The sequence below is a fragment of the Heteronotia binoei genome, chromosome 1 (genome assembly GCF_032191835.1).
Source record: "Heteronotia binoei isolate CCM8104 ecotype False Entrance Well chromosome 1, APGP_CSIRO_Hbin_v1, whole genome shotgun sequence".
NCBI classification, from domain to species: Eukaryota; Metazoa; Chordata; class Lepidosauria; order Squamata; family Gekkonidae; genus Heteronotia; species Heteronotia binoei.
In genome coordinates, this window is record NC_083223.1 from 53,697,559 (window position 1) to 53,716,525 (window position 18,967).

Genomic DNA, 18,967 nt, shown 5'->3' on the forward strand with positions numbered 1-18,967 from the left:
CCTCCACCTTGGCTATGACTCTGCTTGTGCAGAATGAAATACACAATACTTTCATAGCAAGCAGCCACCATGGACACAAAGTTTTAAAAGGAGCCCTCTAGCAAAGATGGCAACTGTGGTATATTAATCACTGATTCCCTTTATTTTTAGTATATGACTTAGAATTGCAGTAAAAGCCTGTCAGGTCTTGTTTGGCCCTAAAAGAGTGGTGTTTTGGAGTAAACAAGAATAAATAACTGTTGACTGATTGAAAAAAGTAAGGCAGAGGCATTTAATCAAACAAAAGAAGATTCGTGGCATGTGAAAGAATACAAATGAATCCCATATTCAGAGTTGGGTGTGTGTGTTTATTAGCAGTCTAGACCTTTGCCTCAACCTTGCAACTTTATGGTAACAAAAGCCTTGACATTAGGATGTATGTGACAAAATAAGAAACTGAATGTTTCTGTAGTTTCAGTTGTGATTCCTGCTTCTACTATTCACAAAAGTAGTATCTGTGGCATACTTCACTGCAGTATCAGGAGCACAAAATATTTCATCCAATAAATTATATCAGAAGAAGAAGACTTGGTTTTCATACCTTGCTTTTCTCTACTGTAAGGAGTCTCAAAGCGACTTACAATTACCTTCCTCTCCCCAAAACAGGCATCTTGTGAGGTAGGTGGGGCTGAGAGAGTTCTGAGAAAACTGTGACTGGCCCAAGGTTACCCAGTAGGCTTTATGTAGAGGAGTGAGGAATCAAACTGGGTTCTCCAGATTAGATTCCACAGCTCATAACCACAGCACCACACTGACTTTCAGTATGATGTTGTGGATAGGGTTGTATTGTATTGGGGATATCTGGGTTCAGAAATTCTTTCAGTTACAAAATTTATTTGGAGGCCTTTAGACAGTCATTGCCTGTTGCCTAAGCTTGAATTGTTTTGTCTCTATGGCCGTTTATGTTGTTTGTTTTTTTAAAATTGTGGTCTGTTAGTATTTATTATCGCTATACAGTGTATCCTTGGAAGACAACAGGTGAATCACAAATATCTGACCGTGGAACATGTGAGAAGGGTAGTTTTATGTTATATGATATTAATTTACAAAGTCATCTTACCAGTACATGTTTGTCCATCTTCAGCCAATTCATAAGGATCTGTACAAAGACACTGGAAACTGCCTTTGGTGTTCACACATCTGGCAGAGGAGTGGCATGGGGAACTGGTTTTGTTTTCACATTCGTTGATATCTATTTTAGTAAAGTTATTAGTAAAGTTACAACACAGAAGTATATTCTCACAAGCCTGTCTTTAGATTATGTTGAAAGTGTGGATCAGAACTGACACTTGCACAAAGTCTCAAAGCATAATGGTGTGCAGGGTTTTGGCATGCATATCTGAGGTTGGGGCAAATAAAAATGGTAAAGGTAGTCCCCTGTGCAAGCACCAGTCATTTTCGACTCTGGGATGATGTTGCTTTCACAACGTTTTCACGGCAGACTTTTTATGGGGTGGTTTGTGATTTCCTTCCCTAGTCATCTACACTTTCCTCCCAGCAAGCTGGTCCTCATTTTACCGACCTTGGAAGGATGGAAGGCTGAATCAACCTGGGGCCAGCTACCTGAACCAGCTTCCGCTGGGATCAAACTCCGGTCGTGAGCAGAGGGCTCTGACTGCAGTACTGCAGCTTTACCACTCTGCACCATGAGGTAAATAAATGGTCAGTAAAAGTGGATGTTTGTATGCAATTTATGAGGAGAACAACTTCAGGAAATCACTGGACCTCCATTCTGTAGAGTCCATCTTCCAGACCTACATTGTCCAATGTACAGTACATTAGTTTACGAAGTCGCAGCTCTAGAAACATCACAGAACCTGGGCTACATGTAGAATGAACAGTTTGGCAGGGCATGGTAGATCGAGGTGCTTCTTGACATTATAGGGCTGTGTTGTGTAGCAGTATTCTGTGCCAGGAACATGTCTCTGAGTTAGGGTTGCCAAGTCTTCTTCATCTCCCAGCGGGGGACAGTCGTGCACGTGCTGCGCACCATGCAACATGCGTCAAAATGACATCGCCTGGAAGTGATGTCATCAAAATGGCGGTGCCCGTGCAGGGCTGCTCTAGGCGTTTCTGGGGAAGTTTTATGGTTTTCTCAGATGCTGTAGCCATTTGGGAGGTTAAAACTCTATGGCACCTATAGCACCGTAGAGTTTTACCTCCCAAATGGCTAGAGTGTCTGGGAAAACCATAGAGTTTTCTTGGAAATGCCTAAAGTGGCCCTGCACAGGCGCTACCATTTTGATGACATCACATCCGGGTGACGTAATCGCGCCAGTGACGTGGAGGGAGGTTCCTCCCACCAGCTCAATGTGGGCCGGCGAGTTGAGAACCTCCCGGGTGGGAGATTCCCTGCCTGGATTGAGGGGTTGGCAGCCCTTCTCTGAGTGCACAGTACAACTTACAGTGCTCTATAAAGGGCAACAAAATGGTACAGTATTGTGTAAAACAAAGAATTCATGGCTACTTCATCTTCTGCCACTATGAGCTACCCTCCATTGGAGAAATTGCCTTTCACAGTATAGTCATTAGAGTGGGCTCTTTGTTCCTTTCTCTCTATTTTCAAGAACATCTTTGGCTAATTATAGGTTGCCTGTTAGGAAAGGGCAGAAGAAAATACTACAAAACCTCCAAAGATCATAGGAAATGAAAACTGATGTCACATTACAGTGTACATCTCTGAAATAGTAACATGATTGCAAGATCTGATCTAGGGAGACATCTTACTACATGGGAGCCTCAGCCAAGAGGGCATCAGGTGAGAGGTTAAAGAAGTGATTTGCATGGCAGGAGTCTCAAGCCCTAACCCTGGAGGGCTGACAGGATGTAAAGGCCAAGGACTTCCCTTGATGTTTCTTCCTAGCACTGGAATTTAGAGTTTTACTAAATCAGAGTTTCAGAGTAATCAAATCTAGTTGTTCTAAAAATGGAGGATCCCTTTATTTGCTATGGCAAGTAGTCACTGATGGACCAATCCTGTCTGGGTCTGTCTGATCCCCTTTGATAGCCATCACTATGTCATCTGGCAATGAATTCCACAACTGAATTGCTCATTGAGTAAAGAAATATTTCCTTTTGCCTGTCTTGAACCTACTGCTCACCAGCTTCACTGAAGTGCATTATGGGAGAGGGTGAAAATGTATTTTCTATCCACTTTCTCCAACACACCACTCTCTGTTTCTTCACAGGACTTCTTTGTGTTAAAACTCTCTGTCTGCAGCTGGGCTTGCAATAATGTGAAGACGATGTGGAAGTGCTACTGAACTCTGTTTTAGTGCTTGATTCATTTTTAATCTACTGCTTTGTGTGTAAGAAGGGGCATACACCGCATAAGCATACGTGAAACAAAAGAGGAAAAATTCTAAAATGAGTGGTCTTTTGAGAATTTTTCTTCTTCTTTATTAAGCATAGACTCCATTATATTTCTTTGTTTCCCTATGGCAGATAGATTGCAGCTTATTTACATTGTTTAACATGTTAACAGAAAACAGGGAGAATGAATGACTGATTCATGCAATTGTAGCCATTCAGGTTCTAGCCAGAACATTAATCTGATTGGGGGGGGGGATTTATAATTTCATTTAACAGCTTTATTTCTTTGCAAAGCATCAGGCAGATGGAATTCATGGGATACATGGGATGTGAACAAAAGAGATGACTGCAGGGTCTTCCTTCCCCATTCAGGTACAGAATTATCTGAACTCTTTCTTTTCCAAAAAGTGCTGATAAGCAAGCTTCATTCAGCACCAACTCCCCTTCATGCATGCAGATTAATTCATCAGCCAGTATAAGATTTTCTGGAAAGTGGAATTATTAAATGTCATTTCTCCTAAAAGTTCATACTAAGGTTGTGTTTTCATGTGCACGTGCATGCCAGGAAATTTTATGCACAATGGTGTACAGGTTTCTAAACTTCTGCAGTGCATTGTTAGGAATAGCATAATTTTGCGAATTCATAGTTTGGGGAGGGATTTATCTGTGGGATTTGATCTGGGGCTGGGATCTAGTTGGAAGACATCAGTTCTAATAGTCCTTATAGCAAGAAGGTGATGAGCCTCTTTCTCTGTTCTCTCCCAGTTAGTATCTTGATTGGGTCAGGAAACACGGTGCCTTTGGTAGACTATGCAATACTGTATATGCCAAGCTTCTTGAGCTGACTATCAGTGTTCAGAGTTGGTGGCTTAAATTCTGTATCTTTCTAGAGGAATTCAGGTAAACTTTAAAAGCTTAGATTCATTGCACACAAAATATGGTGTGGTAGCTGCTTAATACTGCCACCCCCAAAAATGACCCTATAGGTAAAAGCAACCCTGCTGGATCATGTGCATTATTTTTGACATGTGGGTTAAACACCCATATGGGTGTTCTTGTGAGTAGCAACCTTTGTATATGGCCTGGAGATCTCTCAGAATTACATCTGATCTCCAGGTAACAGAGAACATGTTCCACCAGGTTTTTTATTAGGACAGTAATGGTTGCCGAGCTGGCACCTTTCCCCACCGTGTGGGGTTCCCCCTCCCAATGCAGCATCCAGAAATCTGGAACAGAAGAATCCTAATAGGATGCCACAAGGGTTTTATAATATATTTTAGTTAATTGATTTTATTGGTTTTTAGATGACTGTATTTATTACCAATGTTGTAAATCACCCAGAGCCCGGCACTAGCTGGGATGGGGCAGTTCATCAAATTGAATTATTGTTGTTGTTGTCATTTCCTCTGGGGGAAAATGGCCACTTTGGAGGGTGCACTCTATGGCATTATACCCCACTGAGGTCCCTCTCCTACCCAAACACTACCATCCTCAAACTGTACCCCAAAATATCTAGAAATTTCCAGCCCAGAGTTGGTAACCCCATATGTGGTTGGTACTTACTCTTTACAAAGAAGAAGAAGGAAGAAGATGAAGAAGAAGAAGGAAGGAGGAGGAAGAAGAAGAAGATCAGTTTACCAGTGTCACCACTGGTTTGATCTTCAGTCATGAAGTTTTCTAGCGTGTTGCTGCACTGTCCAAATGAATATCCTTGCAGGATTGTTGTCAGGATAAAAGTGAAGCTGCTGAGAGTGGGTGGAATGCAAGCATGACAATGAATCCCTTCTTTCATCAGCCACTGAAATAGTTAGAGAATAATAATTCCAACTAGGCTATAATATGGGACACCCCAGCACTGCCTTCTATAAACACTTCCACAGGTGAATACAGACAAGTCCCTTTTCAGACTAAGTTATAATTCTTCTTTTGTTCTCCCAATGGTTAATGTGAGGCAGCCAAATAAAAAGTCTATGGGAGGGGGAATCTCTAGGCAGAAACATACCCACCCCTAACAATTTCTTTTCTCTCTGTCTCTCTCCGTTTCTCTCTCACACATGCACACACTTATACATATAAACATATATATGCATGTGTGTGTATTTGTGTGTATACACACACACATATGCAAGAAGAAACGCTTGGTGGCAGAAGGAGAATGCCTTTTCCCCCACAAGGGGTATCCATACAAATGCACATGTATATTCTTTCTCAGGTTCACATGGCAAAGACCTGGTACTGTATGTAGGTATCTAGGCTGAGCCCTATTGATGCCTGCTCTAATTAAATCCTGCACACTTTTTGATTCCCCAGAAGTCATGCACAGGTCCTCCAGGGGGCATTAAGGCTTCCTGTGATACTTCCTTTTGATCTATATTCTTCTAAAAAAAGAACAAGAATGAGCTGTACTAGGAAGGCTGCCCAAATTTTGTTATGCTTTAGTTGTGTTCAGGGAGACTTGGTACATTCTCTTGATTTACTAATGGATATAGGGAATAAAGTACTGGTTTGTAGAGATGAGCAAGGGACCAACTTGGCCCCTAGTGCTACTGTGGTCTCATATCCAATTTTTCAACAATTGCGTGGTAACTGTAAACTTGTAATGGGTAAGAAAGAATTATGGGAGGAGGTCTGAGCTGTGCAGTGGAGGAAAGCTTGTTTGCCACTTCTACACAAAAAGAAAGAAAGAATCTCTCTTCCCAGATTTAAAGTGCAACAAATATTCTTCAATGGTTGGGGCATTTGTTCAGTGGGGAAAGGCTAGCATCTAGGCTTGGTTTTGTTTTTGAAGGTTTTAAGAAGACTCAGGGGTAATGGGAATGAACACTTACCGCTTACCAGTTTAACTTAAGAAACAAGTGAAGAGTTATATGCCTTATAAAATAGTCCCCCAAAATGTTTTATGTGGTGGGCAGAGCATCTCATTCGTGCTTTAGAGGCACTAATTAAAAGGTGTCCGGGAAAACTGTACAAAACCCTATCAGAGAAAGGTTCTGTATTTAGCAAATATCTTCTGTGAAACTACCGCAGTAAAAAGTGCAGCAGTAAAAAAATAAAAGTGGATTTCAAAGGCAAAACAAAAACCCAGAGCTGTCTCAGAACTTTTAAAACGTACAGTCCTCTAGCCAGCTCTAGTTGCCAGTTAGAGCAAGTGACCCCAGCTTTCAACTGTGCTTCAAGCCTTTTTTATGGAGGCCTTTTCTCCTTATTATATATAGTTTTAAGTCAGGCGGACCGGATCATTCCAGGCGCAACACCACCAACTGAGAGAATATGGCTTTACTGATCAGCTGGCAGTGCTTTTAAAACTGGAGGGCCTTCTTTGCTGCTGTGGAAGGATGGAGAAGGTCGGAGTAATGCTTTCAGGGCTACATTGCAGTGGAGTGGAGTCAAGGGCTTACATCACTCCTCCTTGTTTATTAAACTATTTGTCTCCAAGTTTTCGGGAGAGAGGGATGTGTCGACTGCTTCAGTGGTTGCCTGCACAGTTCCTGGGCAGTGAGCTTTTTCTTCTGAGTAGTTGAAGTAGTGGTTCACTTTCCAAGTGCTTCATAGTCCTACATGCCCCCTAGCGAGGTTTGAGAGCTCAGTGTGTAAGGCCCACTTTGGCAGAACAGCCTGCAACCACCATTTTGAGTGGTGCAGCATGGCTGGAAAAGGGAAAGGGAAGGCCCCAAGAAAGGGGAAACAACCATCCAAACCTCCACCCAGATGCCCTTTGGACCCAGTTTCTTTGTCTGAGGAGGAGAAGGAGGTTGTGCAGCCGATCACAGCCCTAGAGGCTGCCTGGGGGCTGACCCTAGCAAGGGGATGCATTGATACAGGCTGGGTAATCAAGCATGTGGCAACATCCTGCTTTAACACAGATGTAATGGCCCATCTTTCTTCACTCAAGTGAACTCTGGTTGCCTCTTCTAGACTCTGGGCACTGGGTCAAGTGATGGACCTGTCATGGTGGCTGTCCCCATTGCTAGCAAGGAATGTAAGCTTTTGATAGTGGAGGTGTCGCCAGTGTGGCCATGGGGTTCAGCAGCTTCCCCAACTGCCGTAGGTTTCCTAGTTGTTGCATCAATGGGCTCCCCTCCCAGGGTTCAAGGGTGGCCACCTTTTTAGAGTGCACCTCCATTCCCTGAACCATGGTAGGGGACAGGTTGTGGGACCTGGCCTTTTGCCACAGCTGCAAGGCCAGCTTACAGGTTTATACCAGTTGGCACTATGTGAAAAGGGGACATATCCATACTGTTAGATTAACATTTCACAATGGCTACAAGGGAGAAAAACTTACAAGGTGGCTTTGTGAACATGTTTACTTTGCTCTATTGGGATATCAAGAAGAAAGATAAGGAGGAGCTAGAGGAAAGAGACAGTGAGTGCTTATGACATAGGCAGGTTGACTGCACTAGGACCAACTGGCTCCCTGGGTTTTTGATTTATTCTAGGCTTATTGCCTTGTCCAGAATTCTTATCTCCTCCTTTTCTCTTCCAGCCTTTTCTCTTTCTCTTTGATTTTATGTCCCAGCCTCATCTCATCCTCTTTCTCTTTCTGTCCCAGCCCCTTCTCATCTACTTCTCTCCAGTTTCCTTTCCTATCTTCTTGTCCTGCCATTCTTTCTGACATCCTTCCCATTGGTGCTGAACACTGCCATCACTGGCTTCTCATTTCCCTCTGCCCACCCTTTTCTATGTACGGGTGGGTGGAGCAAGGCTTTAGGGTCACTGCTGAGCCCTAGTGGGGGTCTCTTCCCCATGAGTGGACTGACCTTGTGGTTAGGCAGCCTTGGCCACTGTGGGGTTCCAGACTCCTAGTAAGTTGGTAGGGGTGAGCATTCATTGCTTGGGTCAGCTGGGGTCTCTGCCTCCCTCTCATACAACAAAACCCCAAAGAATAAAAAGTCAAGCTGAACATACATTTCGCTTCAAAATCAGTGTAATTGCCAATTGATTTCAGTTTTGGATATTGGATTTATATTGGATTTACTGTATATCCCACTCTATACTCTGAATCTCAGAGTCTCAGAGTGGTCACAATCTCCTTTACCTCCCCCCCCCCCCAACAACAGACACCCTGTGAGGTAGGTGGGACTAAGAGACCTCTTACAGCAGTTGCCTTTCAAGGACAACTCCTACAAAAGCTATGGCTGACCCAAGGCCATTCCAGCAGGTGCAAGTGGAGGAGTGGGGAATGAAACCTGGTTCTCCCAAATAAGAGTCCGCGCACTTAAACACTACACCAAACTGGTGTGAATGGGGTGAGTGGAATCTGAGGGTGAAAGTGGATGAGACAGTGAAGATTTGTGACTAGCTCTCACAGACAGCTGTATGTGTATATGTGTTTCATTTGGATTAGGGCAGCAGAAGTAGGACAGATGAATGCTTAAAACTATTTCTCGACAGCAAATCATGCCCTTGATGTAATTAGATTTGCTAGGGGGAAAGGGACAGACTAGCTATTATTTCTTCCTACCAGGGCCAATAACAGTCAATATTTGGAGAAGAAAATCTGTCTGGGAAATGAAGCAAAGAGGAAAGAGTTAAGCCTCCCCATCCCCTTGCAGTGCTATGCTCCCAATCCAAGTCCTACTGATTATTTTTAAGAAATATAAAGTCATCTAGAGATCTGATCAGATGTTTCCCATGTATGATTGCACCCTGAGGCTACATAATGGGAAGCAGCAAGAATGCCCACCTAAAAGAATTTCTTACTGACAGTGCCCTCATCAGAAGTTGAATGAGTTTTCAAACAAGACAGTGGTATCATATCCTAATTGTGAACAGGTACATAAAATGAATCATATTTAAAACTTCTAATATGGCAATGCTGCTCTTGTTGATTCCCCCCTTCCTCCTTGAAAATCAGTGTTTAAATACCTTGGCAGACTGGTGGATCCATATTCCACCTCTTCTTTGTGCAAGATAATTGTGCTTCTCCTTGTAGTTTGTATCCTTGATAACATGAGTAGGTCACCTCGGATTTTCCTGCCTCTGAACAATATACAAACTCACCATTCTGCACTCTTGTTGGGAGACCACAAGTAACCTCTGGAAATTAAAGCAAGAACATAAGTCTATTTTAAAAGTAGTAACATTTAAAATGACTATTGCACCTTGCACACCTTCACTTGGAACAAATGCTCTCTCTCTCTCTCTCAGGAATGGGTGCGCTAATGTGCAAATAATCTACAAGAACTTTATCATTCATTTTAAAGTGGGTGCAATTTCATGCAAAACTAGTAGTGGGCAACTTTTGATCTTCCAAGAACTGTTTGCCCTCATTAACTTGGATATAATGAAGCAGGGTACATTATGCACATATAAACTTCTTTCACATCAATAGAGAGCACACACTTAGATGCACTTTTAAATACACATTTAGTCTGGCTCTAATATACATGCTTTTGACAACGGATTCATACTAGAAACCTTTGTCTGAAACCAAATGCTTTCAAGGTTTCAAAGAGGAAGTACCATTATACATTATCAAAGGCCTTTTCTACATGTTAAGATATTACTGCTTCTGCTAAATTGGTCTAAAACGAAATTAAATTGGTCTAAATTAAATTGGTCTAAAACTAAATTAATGTATTAATACATTATTAATACATTCTAAATTAATACATTCTTCCTAATGTATTTCAAATTGCAGTGACTCAAAAAGTTTATACTCCCAAATAATTGCATATTTTTATTTATTTGTCTCTAGTTATTCCAAGAGGTAGTTTGACTTCAATGGATTTAGAATGTTGCAATTCTAATTAAGATGGCACTGTCATAAAACTACTCTGGTTTAATAAACTCAATTATACATGTAAAATAAAAGTAAAAGTTGTATCAATCTGTCTGTATCAATCCATCTTTTAAATTTGCTTTCAAATTCTGTTCTCATAAGAAACAGTCAACACACTTGCAATGATATTCCAAATTGAAATCAATCTAAATTATGTGATTTTGGCCTTTTATAGACAGAAAGCCCTGGCTGTACCTTTCCAGTAGCTACTTGCCACAACATGGAGAGCCTTTCCCTGAAATGCAGTTTCAGTATACAGTTTGCTCACTGATCCCAATAAAGGACAGAATTAGTCGTTGTGGAGAAAATCACACTCTACTACCCTTATCTAATGCATGTTTTGAATACAACACACAGTCTCGCTGATGATGAAATTTACTGAGTCCCTATATAATTCTAGAGCTTTACTACATCTAACTGTCCCACAATGCAATTCTAAGCAGAGTTACAGTAAGTCAATGGACTTAGAAGATATGACTCCGCCTAGCATTGCACTATTATTATTATAATTAAAAATAAATGCTTGGTTTGAAACTGATCCAATTTCATACCCATCCATGGAATTATATGACTTTCTTCGGCTGCAGCCACACACACTTTCAGTGCACTTTTCAACTGGATTTTGCCAGTTCACACAGTACAATCCAGTCACAACATATACTGAAAGTGGATTGAAAGTGCATTATTTAGTGTGTGCAATTGTAGCCTTCATTTTCTAAATTAAGGTTTGAGCTGTTAATGTGGAAATCCTTGGGAAGTGCTGAGTTCTAAAATTGCTACTTTGACTCTGTTACCATTTCTTTCATGTACTTTAGGTAATTTTTTTTTTTGAAAAAAAGACTTCCCCCTTAAAAAAATATTCAACATGTTACTAGTTTCCAAATGACTAAAGAAATGTTTAATCTTTCCATTACCTGGCTGAAGGGTCTCCTGCCAAGCTTCTAAATTAATGTTGGGTATATTTTCACAACTCTGAAAATCTTCAGGAAACTTTCCAAGCATGAAAGCATCAAGGGGTAATGCACTGACATCTGTATTGTCACAGATCAGTCTGGATAAAGAATATTTTCTGAGTTCATGCCTTTGAGAATTTGTAAAGACATTACTGTTTTCCCACCAAAAGCTGTAGAGAAGCAATAAAAATTGTAAAAGTATTAGAAGGCAGCTATTCAGCATATGGTTGGGTATGCTGAAATGCAATGATTTTAGTAAGTTTAGCAAGCACAACTGTGTTAAGCTCTAGACACAAGTGTTGATTAAAAACTGTATAATAAATATTGCACTTTTTCACAAAATATTTTGATTTCTACATGTGCTAAGAAATAGTTTTTATTCTTCTGTGATCAGTAGTTTTTAGAGAATCGCATCCCCCACAAAACCTGCCCTCATACACACTAGCCCTGTTTACAAGCTACAGTGAACACAGTTACATCCTGAGTGTACCTGGGTATATCTGTTCACTTTACAAATGAAATGGGAACCAGTACCTGGATAAATGTGGGATTTAAATCACACATTGAACTGCACATGTTTTGAATGTAATGTGAGAGTCACTAAGTACATGTATAAGGCAAAAAAAAAATCAAGTGTGGATTTTACATGGATTGTGCATTCCTTCACTGTAGTTTGTGAACAGGACTATTGTAAAATACAAGCATCAGTATGGAAAAGGAATATAATTTTGTGTCAGAAGAAAATTCTGTTGTTGAACTATTATTTCCCCAAGTAGGGGTGCAATCTACTTTAATGTTCTGCTTGAAGTAATTTACAGATTTATTCTGGAAAGGAGGCTGTGCTGGGAATGCTCAGTACTCTTGAATCACTAGGCACTCAAGTACCTTGTGTTTTCACAACAACAGAGTTAGCAGGCGCTGCAATGTTGTTTTTATAGATAAACCTCTTCAAGGATTCCATAACATGTGATAGGACAAGCAGTCGGGTAGCGCCTTGAAGACTAACAAGATTTGTGGCAGGGTATGATCTTTTGTGAATCATGGCTCACTTCTTCAGACTCATGAAACCTCATACCCTGCCACAAATTTTGTTAGCCTTTAAGGTGCTACTGGACTCTTGCTTTTTCCTACTGTTACAGACAGACTAACACGGCTATCAAATGTGACTGGACAAGAATGCTTTTTAATAACTCGAGCAAACAAAAAATGCACATAATAGAAGCTAATTCTTAGCCACTTATTGCTCATTTGAAGAACAAAAATAAGACTGGGTTGATTAGAAGCTATTGAAAAGAACTTGTGAAAACATAATGCCATCTGGATCATGCCTCACTCAGAGAAGTGTTCACAACTGTTCCACCTACATACAGTGAATCTGTATGATGGCCCAGACAGACATTGGATAATAAATTTGTCAGCTAACCAACCGGAGGAAAACAAAGCTACCTAGCCTTTCTTGCTTCTTTTCACTTCTGGGTCAGTTGCTAGAATGTTTTGAATAAAAGACAGCATTTGTTTAGTAAAGTGAGAGGTTTTTTGAGCAAAAGTCAGCAGCAGTATTTTCACTTCATGTGTATTAACACATGGAATTTACTTCTTATAACACATGGAATTCACTGCCACAGGAGGTGGTGGCAGCTACAAGCATAGACAGCTTCAAGAGGGGATTGGATAAACATGGAGCAGAGGTCCATCAGTGGCTATTAGCCACAAGGTATAGATGGAACTCTCTGTCTGGGCCACATGATACTTTTTATTCGTGGTGTTTGGGGGGCAGCTTCTAGTGGGGCGGCTTCTAATGTCCTGACATCACTGGTGGACCTCCTGATGGCACCTGGGGTTTTTTGGCCACTGCGTGACAGACTGGTGGATTGGATGGGTCACTGCCCTGATCCACCATGGCTTCTCTTATGTTCTTATGTTATGTACATCTGCATCAGGGAGCCAGGCTGCACAGTGCATGCATGTTCTCCCAGTATAGATATCCCTAGACAGTCTCTTGAGGCAGTCAGAGTCTATGGCTAATCAGTTTTGCCAGCAAAAAAGTCCCAGGTTCAGTCCCCAGTATCTTTAAAAAGGATCAGGTAATAGGTAATGTTAAAGACTTATATCCAAAACCTTGGGAAGCTACTGCAAATCAGAATAGATAATACTGACCTTGCTAGATGAAGGGTCTGGTGGCATAAGATAGCTTCATGATATGTTCAAAGGAAGATAGGATGGGTGGTGAAGGATCAAAATAGTTTGGCAGGGTCAGTTGCAAGGACTGCATTCTCATTGATTTCCTTGCACAGTTCAAACTCCCTCAACTAGAGATTAAATCACAGTCTGTCTATCACATACGCCAACATCAGATACAAGAGTAAAAAGCCTGGATTCTGACAGAATTAAGAACATAAGAACATAAGAGAAGCCATGTTGGATCAGGCCAACGGCCCATCAAGTCCAACACTCTGTGTCACACAGTGGCAAAAAAATTTATATACACACATACACTGTGGCTAATAGCCACTGATGGACCTGTGCTCCATATTTTTATCTAAACCCCTCTTGAAGGTGGCTATACTTGTGGCCGCCACCACCTCCTGTGGCAGTGAATTCCACATGTTAATCACCCTTTGGGTGAAGAAGTACTTCCTTTTATCCGTTTTAACCTGTCTGCTCAGCAATTTCATCGAATGCCCACGAGTTCTTGTATTGTGAGAAAGGGAGAAAAGTACTTCTTTCTCTACTTTCTCCATCCCATGCATTATCTTGTAAACCTCTATCATGTCACCCCGCAGTCGACGTTTCTCCAAGCTAAAGAGTCCCAAGCGTTTCAACCTTTCTTCATAGGGAAAGTGCTCCAGCCCTTTAATCATTCTAGTTGTCCTTCTCTGGACTTTCTCCAATGCTATAATATCCTTTTTGAGGTGCGGCGACCAGAACTGCACACAGTACTCCAAATGAGACCGCACCATCGATTTATACAGGGGCATTATGATACTGGCTGATTTGTTTTCAATTCCCTTCCTAATAATTCCCAGCATGGCGTTGGCCTTTTTTATTGCAGACGCACACTGTCTTGACATTTTCAGTGAGTTATCTACCACGACCCCAAGATCTCTCTCTTGGTCAGTCTCTGCCAGTTCACACCCCATCAACTTGTATTTGTAGCTGGGATTCTTGGCCCCAATGTGCATTACTTTGCACTTGGCCACATTGAACCGCATCTGCCACGTTGACGCCCACTCACCCAGCCTCAACAGATCCCTTTGGAGTTCCTCACAATCCTCTCTGGTTCTCACCACCCTGAACAATTTAGTGTCATCCGCAAACTTGGCCACTTCACTGCTCACTCCCAACTCTAAATCATTTATGAACAAGTTAAAGAGCATGGGACCCAGTACCGAGCCCTGCGGCACCCCACTGCTTACCGTCCTCCACTGCGAAGACTGCCCATTTATACTGACTCTCTGCTTCCTATTACTAAGCCAGTTTTTGATCCACAAGAGGACCTGTCCTTTTACTCCATGACTCTCAAGTTTTCTAAGGAGCCTTTGATGAGGAACTTTATCAAAAGCTTTCTGGAAGTCAAGGTAAACAACATCTATTGGGTCGCCTTTGTCCACATGTTTGTTCACCCCCTCAAAGAAATGTAACAGGTTAGTGAGGCAAGATCTTCCCTTACAGAACCCATGCTGAGTCTTCCTCAATAACCCGTGTTCATCAATGTGCCTACTCATTCTGTCCTTGATAATGGTTTCTACCAACTTTCCCGGTATTGAAGTCAGACTGACTGGCCTGTAATTTCCCGGATCTCCTCTGGAACCCTTTTTAAAGATGGGGGTGACATTTGCTACCTTCCAGTCCTCAGGAACGGAGGCAGATTTCAATGAAAGATTACAGATTTTTGTTAGAAGATCCACAAGTTCAACTTTGAGTTCTTTCAGAACTCTCGGATGTATGCCATCCGGACCCGGTGACTTATTAGTTTTTAATTTGTCTATCAGTTGTAGGACCTCCTCTTTTGTCACCTCAATCTGACTCAGGTCTTTCAACACCCCTTCCAAAATTAGTGGTTCTGGGGCGGGCAAAAAGTTCTCGTCTTCCACAGTGAAGACGGAGGCAAAAAATTCATTTAGCTTCTCAGCCATTTCCCTATCCTCCTTCAGTAATCTGTTTACCCCATGGTCATCTAACTGGGTCCATCTTTTGGTCCTACCCTGGTACCAGAATCTTTGAAATCAAAACATTACTAAGAAAGAAACAATGCAATTGTACCTACCGGTCACCATCTCTGAGTGCCTTCATTTGTTTTCCGATTATACAAGCAAACAATGGGCCTGTCCTGGCACCTGGTAAAATGTTTTCGACTATACCACCTAGCCAGACATCAATGTTGTCAGGGTTGCCATATAGTTCCATAATTTTTTTAACAACATTCTTGTTCTCTATTGCTGTTGCCAGGTCAGTTTCTGTCCTTAGTCCTGGCAAGTCACAGAATTCTCGCCATTCGTTGTAACCTATAAATATTACATTCATAGTAAAATTCAAACTGATTTCTCTTGAAGGTTTTACTAGGCAAGCAGTGTTAAAATGCTGCACCAAACTTGCTAGAAGAGATAACTCTGAATTGTATTTAGCACTGAGGAAAGAGTGCAGGGTTTTTCCATGACTAATATTTTACGCTGAGACATGACATGGATTATATATTTATCTCATTTACAGCCTTCCTTTTCTCCAAAGAGCTCAGAATGGTTCTCTGGCAATTCTTATAAATGTTTTCTCAGCAGTAAGTGCCAGGGTTGCTGGCTTTCTTCTGGTAACTGATGGGGGTGGGGGTCTTGCCAAGCAGCGGGACGGGGGGGGGGGTGCGGGTAGGCTGGCACTGCAATGATGTCATTGGTGATCTGGCAACATCACTTCTGTACACACCAGGAGTGACATCACTGGCAATGTGGGAATGCTCTAGTATTTGGCGGGAAATGTATGTAAGAAGCTGTTTCTTATCATAGAGTTTTTGCCAAATACCAGAGCACTCTGTATCAGTATAATGCAATAACATCATTTCCTGTGTGGCGTTGGAAGTGACAGCAATCACTAGCCAAGAGATTAGTGGCAGGGGGTGGGGCTTGGGAGCAAGGGGTTTCCATACCCTCTAGTGGGAGCCTATCAGCCCTAATAGGTACTATACGATTCAATGTCACCCCCAAATAAGCATTCTCTGGATTGTACCCCCCCATGTCCCATTGAATCCACTGGCACTTACTGCTGCATAAGCATGCACAAGTCACTTGTCCAAGCTAAGATTCAGCACCTTATTCGTATTTCACACTAGAGTTGAGTCTTAATTCAAATGAAACCCTATAGTCAAAGGACTGGCTCTTACTAGTTTTTTCTGTTGGCATAAAGGAAAGGTCTGTTTTGACCAACCCAAAGTATATGCAAGGAATCATGGGAACTATGTGGACAATGAATCCATATGAGACAGGATGGCCATGAGAAGATGGAACAATTGACACCATCTCTCCTCCTCTAACTCCAGCAGAGAAACTTGTAGACTCCAGTAAATATGCTTAGATGAGGAGTGTTCATGTTGCACCAATACAAACCACTACAACCTATCAGCCCTACACAAATGATATCTTGGAATAATATGGAAATATACTGGTGCAAATACTGAAGATTAAGTTTCAAGACTGTAATTCTGAAAAGGGCTAGAAGACTTATTTCTGCTTGCACAACACCTTTTTCCATTGTGGAGGCAGTTCTCCATGGTGAACCATGTTCTTCCAGCATAAGGCACTTCCACTCATACAAAGTCAATGTCTTTCAATGATCTGAAATGTTCCTAGCACCAAAGGAATGTGGGCCACAGTGAAGGACTCCTTCCACAGTGGACAAAGACGCATGAGTGTAAAAGGCTTAGAATTCAAGTCCTACATATATGCCAATTTAAGTCCATCACCCAAACCAATAGATCTGCACAAGGTTTCATCTGGAATCAGAGGCCCAAGGAATATGAACCATTAATGTCTGTTTTAGGATGAAATGTACTCAAGTCTTCTGGAGCTAGATAATATTATAAGATAAGCTGTATTCTTATTATGGAACAAGAACTGATTTTGTGTGAGATGTAATTTGTAAAATGCTCGGAAACTAATGAGCAACTGGAAAATCAGAACTGAAAAGGAGAACATTTAAATAAACATTTAGAAGAGTAGTTCTTTCCCTTACTAGTAGCCTTAACTAAATGGGGGAAAGGCCATGAAAAAGAAAACTGGCCTGAATGCATGTACAGTCTATCACAGTTACTTTTCCTTGTTTAAAAAGAAATCTGTACTTTTGACTACCAGTTAATTAACTAACATCACATTCTGATACATTCAGTATGACTTATTATAGTTGATATTACCTAGGAAATCTATAGAAGGTTTTCATTCCAGAGATCCCCTTCCCACTTCAAACTACAGCTCTGGGCAGCAGCCAAAAAGCTGGTATTGAGGGTCAGAAAATAGAATGGGATTTGGAGTGAGAGCTTCAGCTGAATATTGTAGATGTCTTCCTTCCTTCTTGCATGAGCAGAAATGCCCTTCTGTTTATATAATACAGATTTGAATCAACTTCCTAATTACGCATTCTAAGAAGTAATGAATAAGTTCACAGAATAAAAATTTAAAAGGCAATAGACCTGGAAGCCCATGATCACGTCCCCGCTGTAAGTCTAGAGATGCTAAATCCAGTGAACCATTATTAGACAACACGAAGAGCTTCTTAGTTAGTTCCTCATTCAGCAGCTGATCCTGTACCTGGAGTTTCGCAGGAGCTGCCAACATTCCCCTTAGCAAGGGATCCAAACCACCTTAAACACAAAAGACATAGAGCAGTGGAGTGAAGAATTTACCACCTTTGAGTTGTTTCATTCAGTGTTTTTATATAACCTTAACTTTCTTATGCTCTAAAATGTTTTCATCTGCTTTGCATGGACATTGTGTTCATGACAAAGCCGTCAAAGCTATCTATTAAATATTGTTATCCAAAACAAGATATTAAATACAAGGTTTTCTGTATAAAACACACACATTGGGAATCTCAAGTGTGGCCTAACTATTTTATATTTATATTGTAATTTTTTTTGTATATTTGACATTTTTCTTAATTATAGTTTTAAAACAATTTAAACAGCAGGATAGTGAGAACTCTGGTTATTCTTTAATGGAGCATAAGCTTTTCGACCTGTATATTTACTGCCTTCCCCACAAAAGTTACAATTTATTTTACAAACCAAGTTTATTCAGACAGACATCATGCATTGAGCATTAATGAGCAGGTAGTTGAAAACATTTTGAAAACATCTTGTTTTGAAAACATTAATGGGCAGGTAGTTGAAAACATCTTGTTTTAAAAACAGTGGGGGGAAATGTCCTAGCCCTTGTTATAGATCAACTGTTTAACAATTTGAATGTGTATGGAATTAAAATTTTCCTATCTTACAGGAATTCAATTCATAGTAGCTTTGCAATAATGTAAAAAGATGTAATCAAACAACAAAAAGTACCTTCTTTAATGAGTCTCCAGGGTGTAAAAAAGACTTCATGCAAATGAAGGTTGGGAAGATTTGGGTCATTCTGATACTGTGTGTTGAGTCTCTTTATTATTGGATGAATTGCAGCATGAGCAAAGCGAAAAGCTGCTGTAGAGAAGACATTGGCTACACCGGGATTTACTGTGTGATTGTAACCTTTATAGAGACCAATGTATTGATTAAAAGCATCCAGACCAATAACTTTGGGGATGTAGTCTCTTATGGTAATAATCTGGGGAATAAAAGAAAACTCACGTTTTACAGATAGACAGAATTTTTAGCATAGTAATACATTGCATCAAGGAGGTACAGTGC

General features: G+C 41.0%; 1 protein-coding gene across 1 annotated transcript in view; it reads right to left on the reverse strand.

Annotated features, from left to right (window-relative positions):
- Positions 1-18,967, reverse strand: part of TPO (thyroid peroxidase) — a 100,210-nt gene that overhangs the window by 7,825 nt on the left and 73,418 nt on the right. The window contains exons 9-14 of the mRNA XM_060262326.1: positions 18,626-18,884; positions 17,759-17,929; positions 15,353-15,590; positions 11,047-11,255; positions 9,217-9,387; positions 1,100-1,231 (exon numbers count right to left, since the gene is read on the reverse strand). Of these exons, the coding sequence (XP_060118309.1) occupies positions 1,100-1,231; positions 9,217-9,387; positions 11,047-11,255; positions 15,353-15,590; positions 17,759-17,929; positions 18,626-18,884 (1,180 nt within the window). The remainder of the gene's footprint in view (positions 1-1,099; positions 1,232-9,216; positions 9,388-11,046; positions 11,256-15,352; positions 15,591-17,758; positions 17,930-18,625; positions 18,885-18,967) is intronic.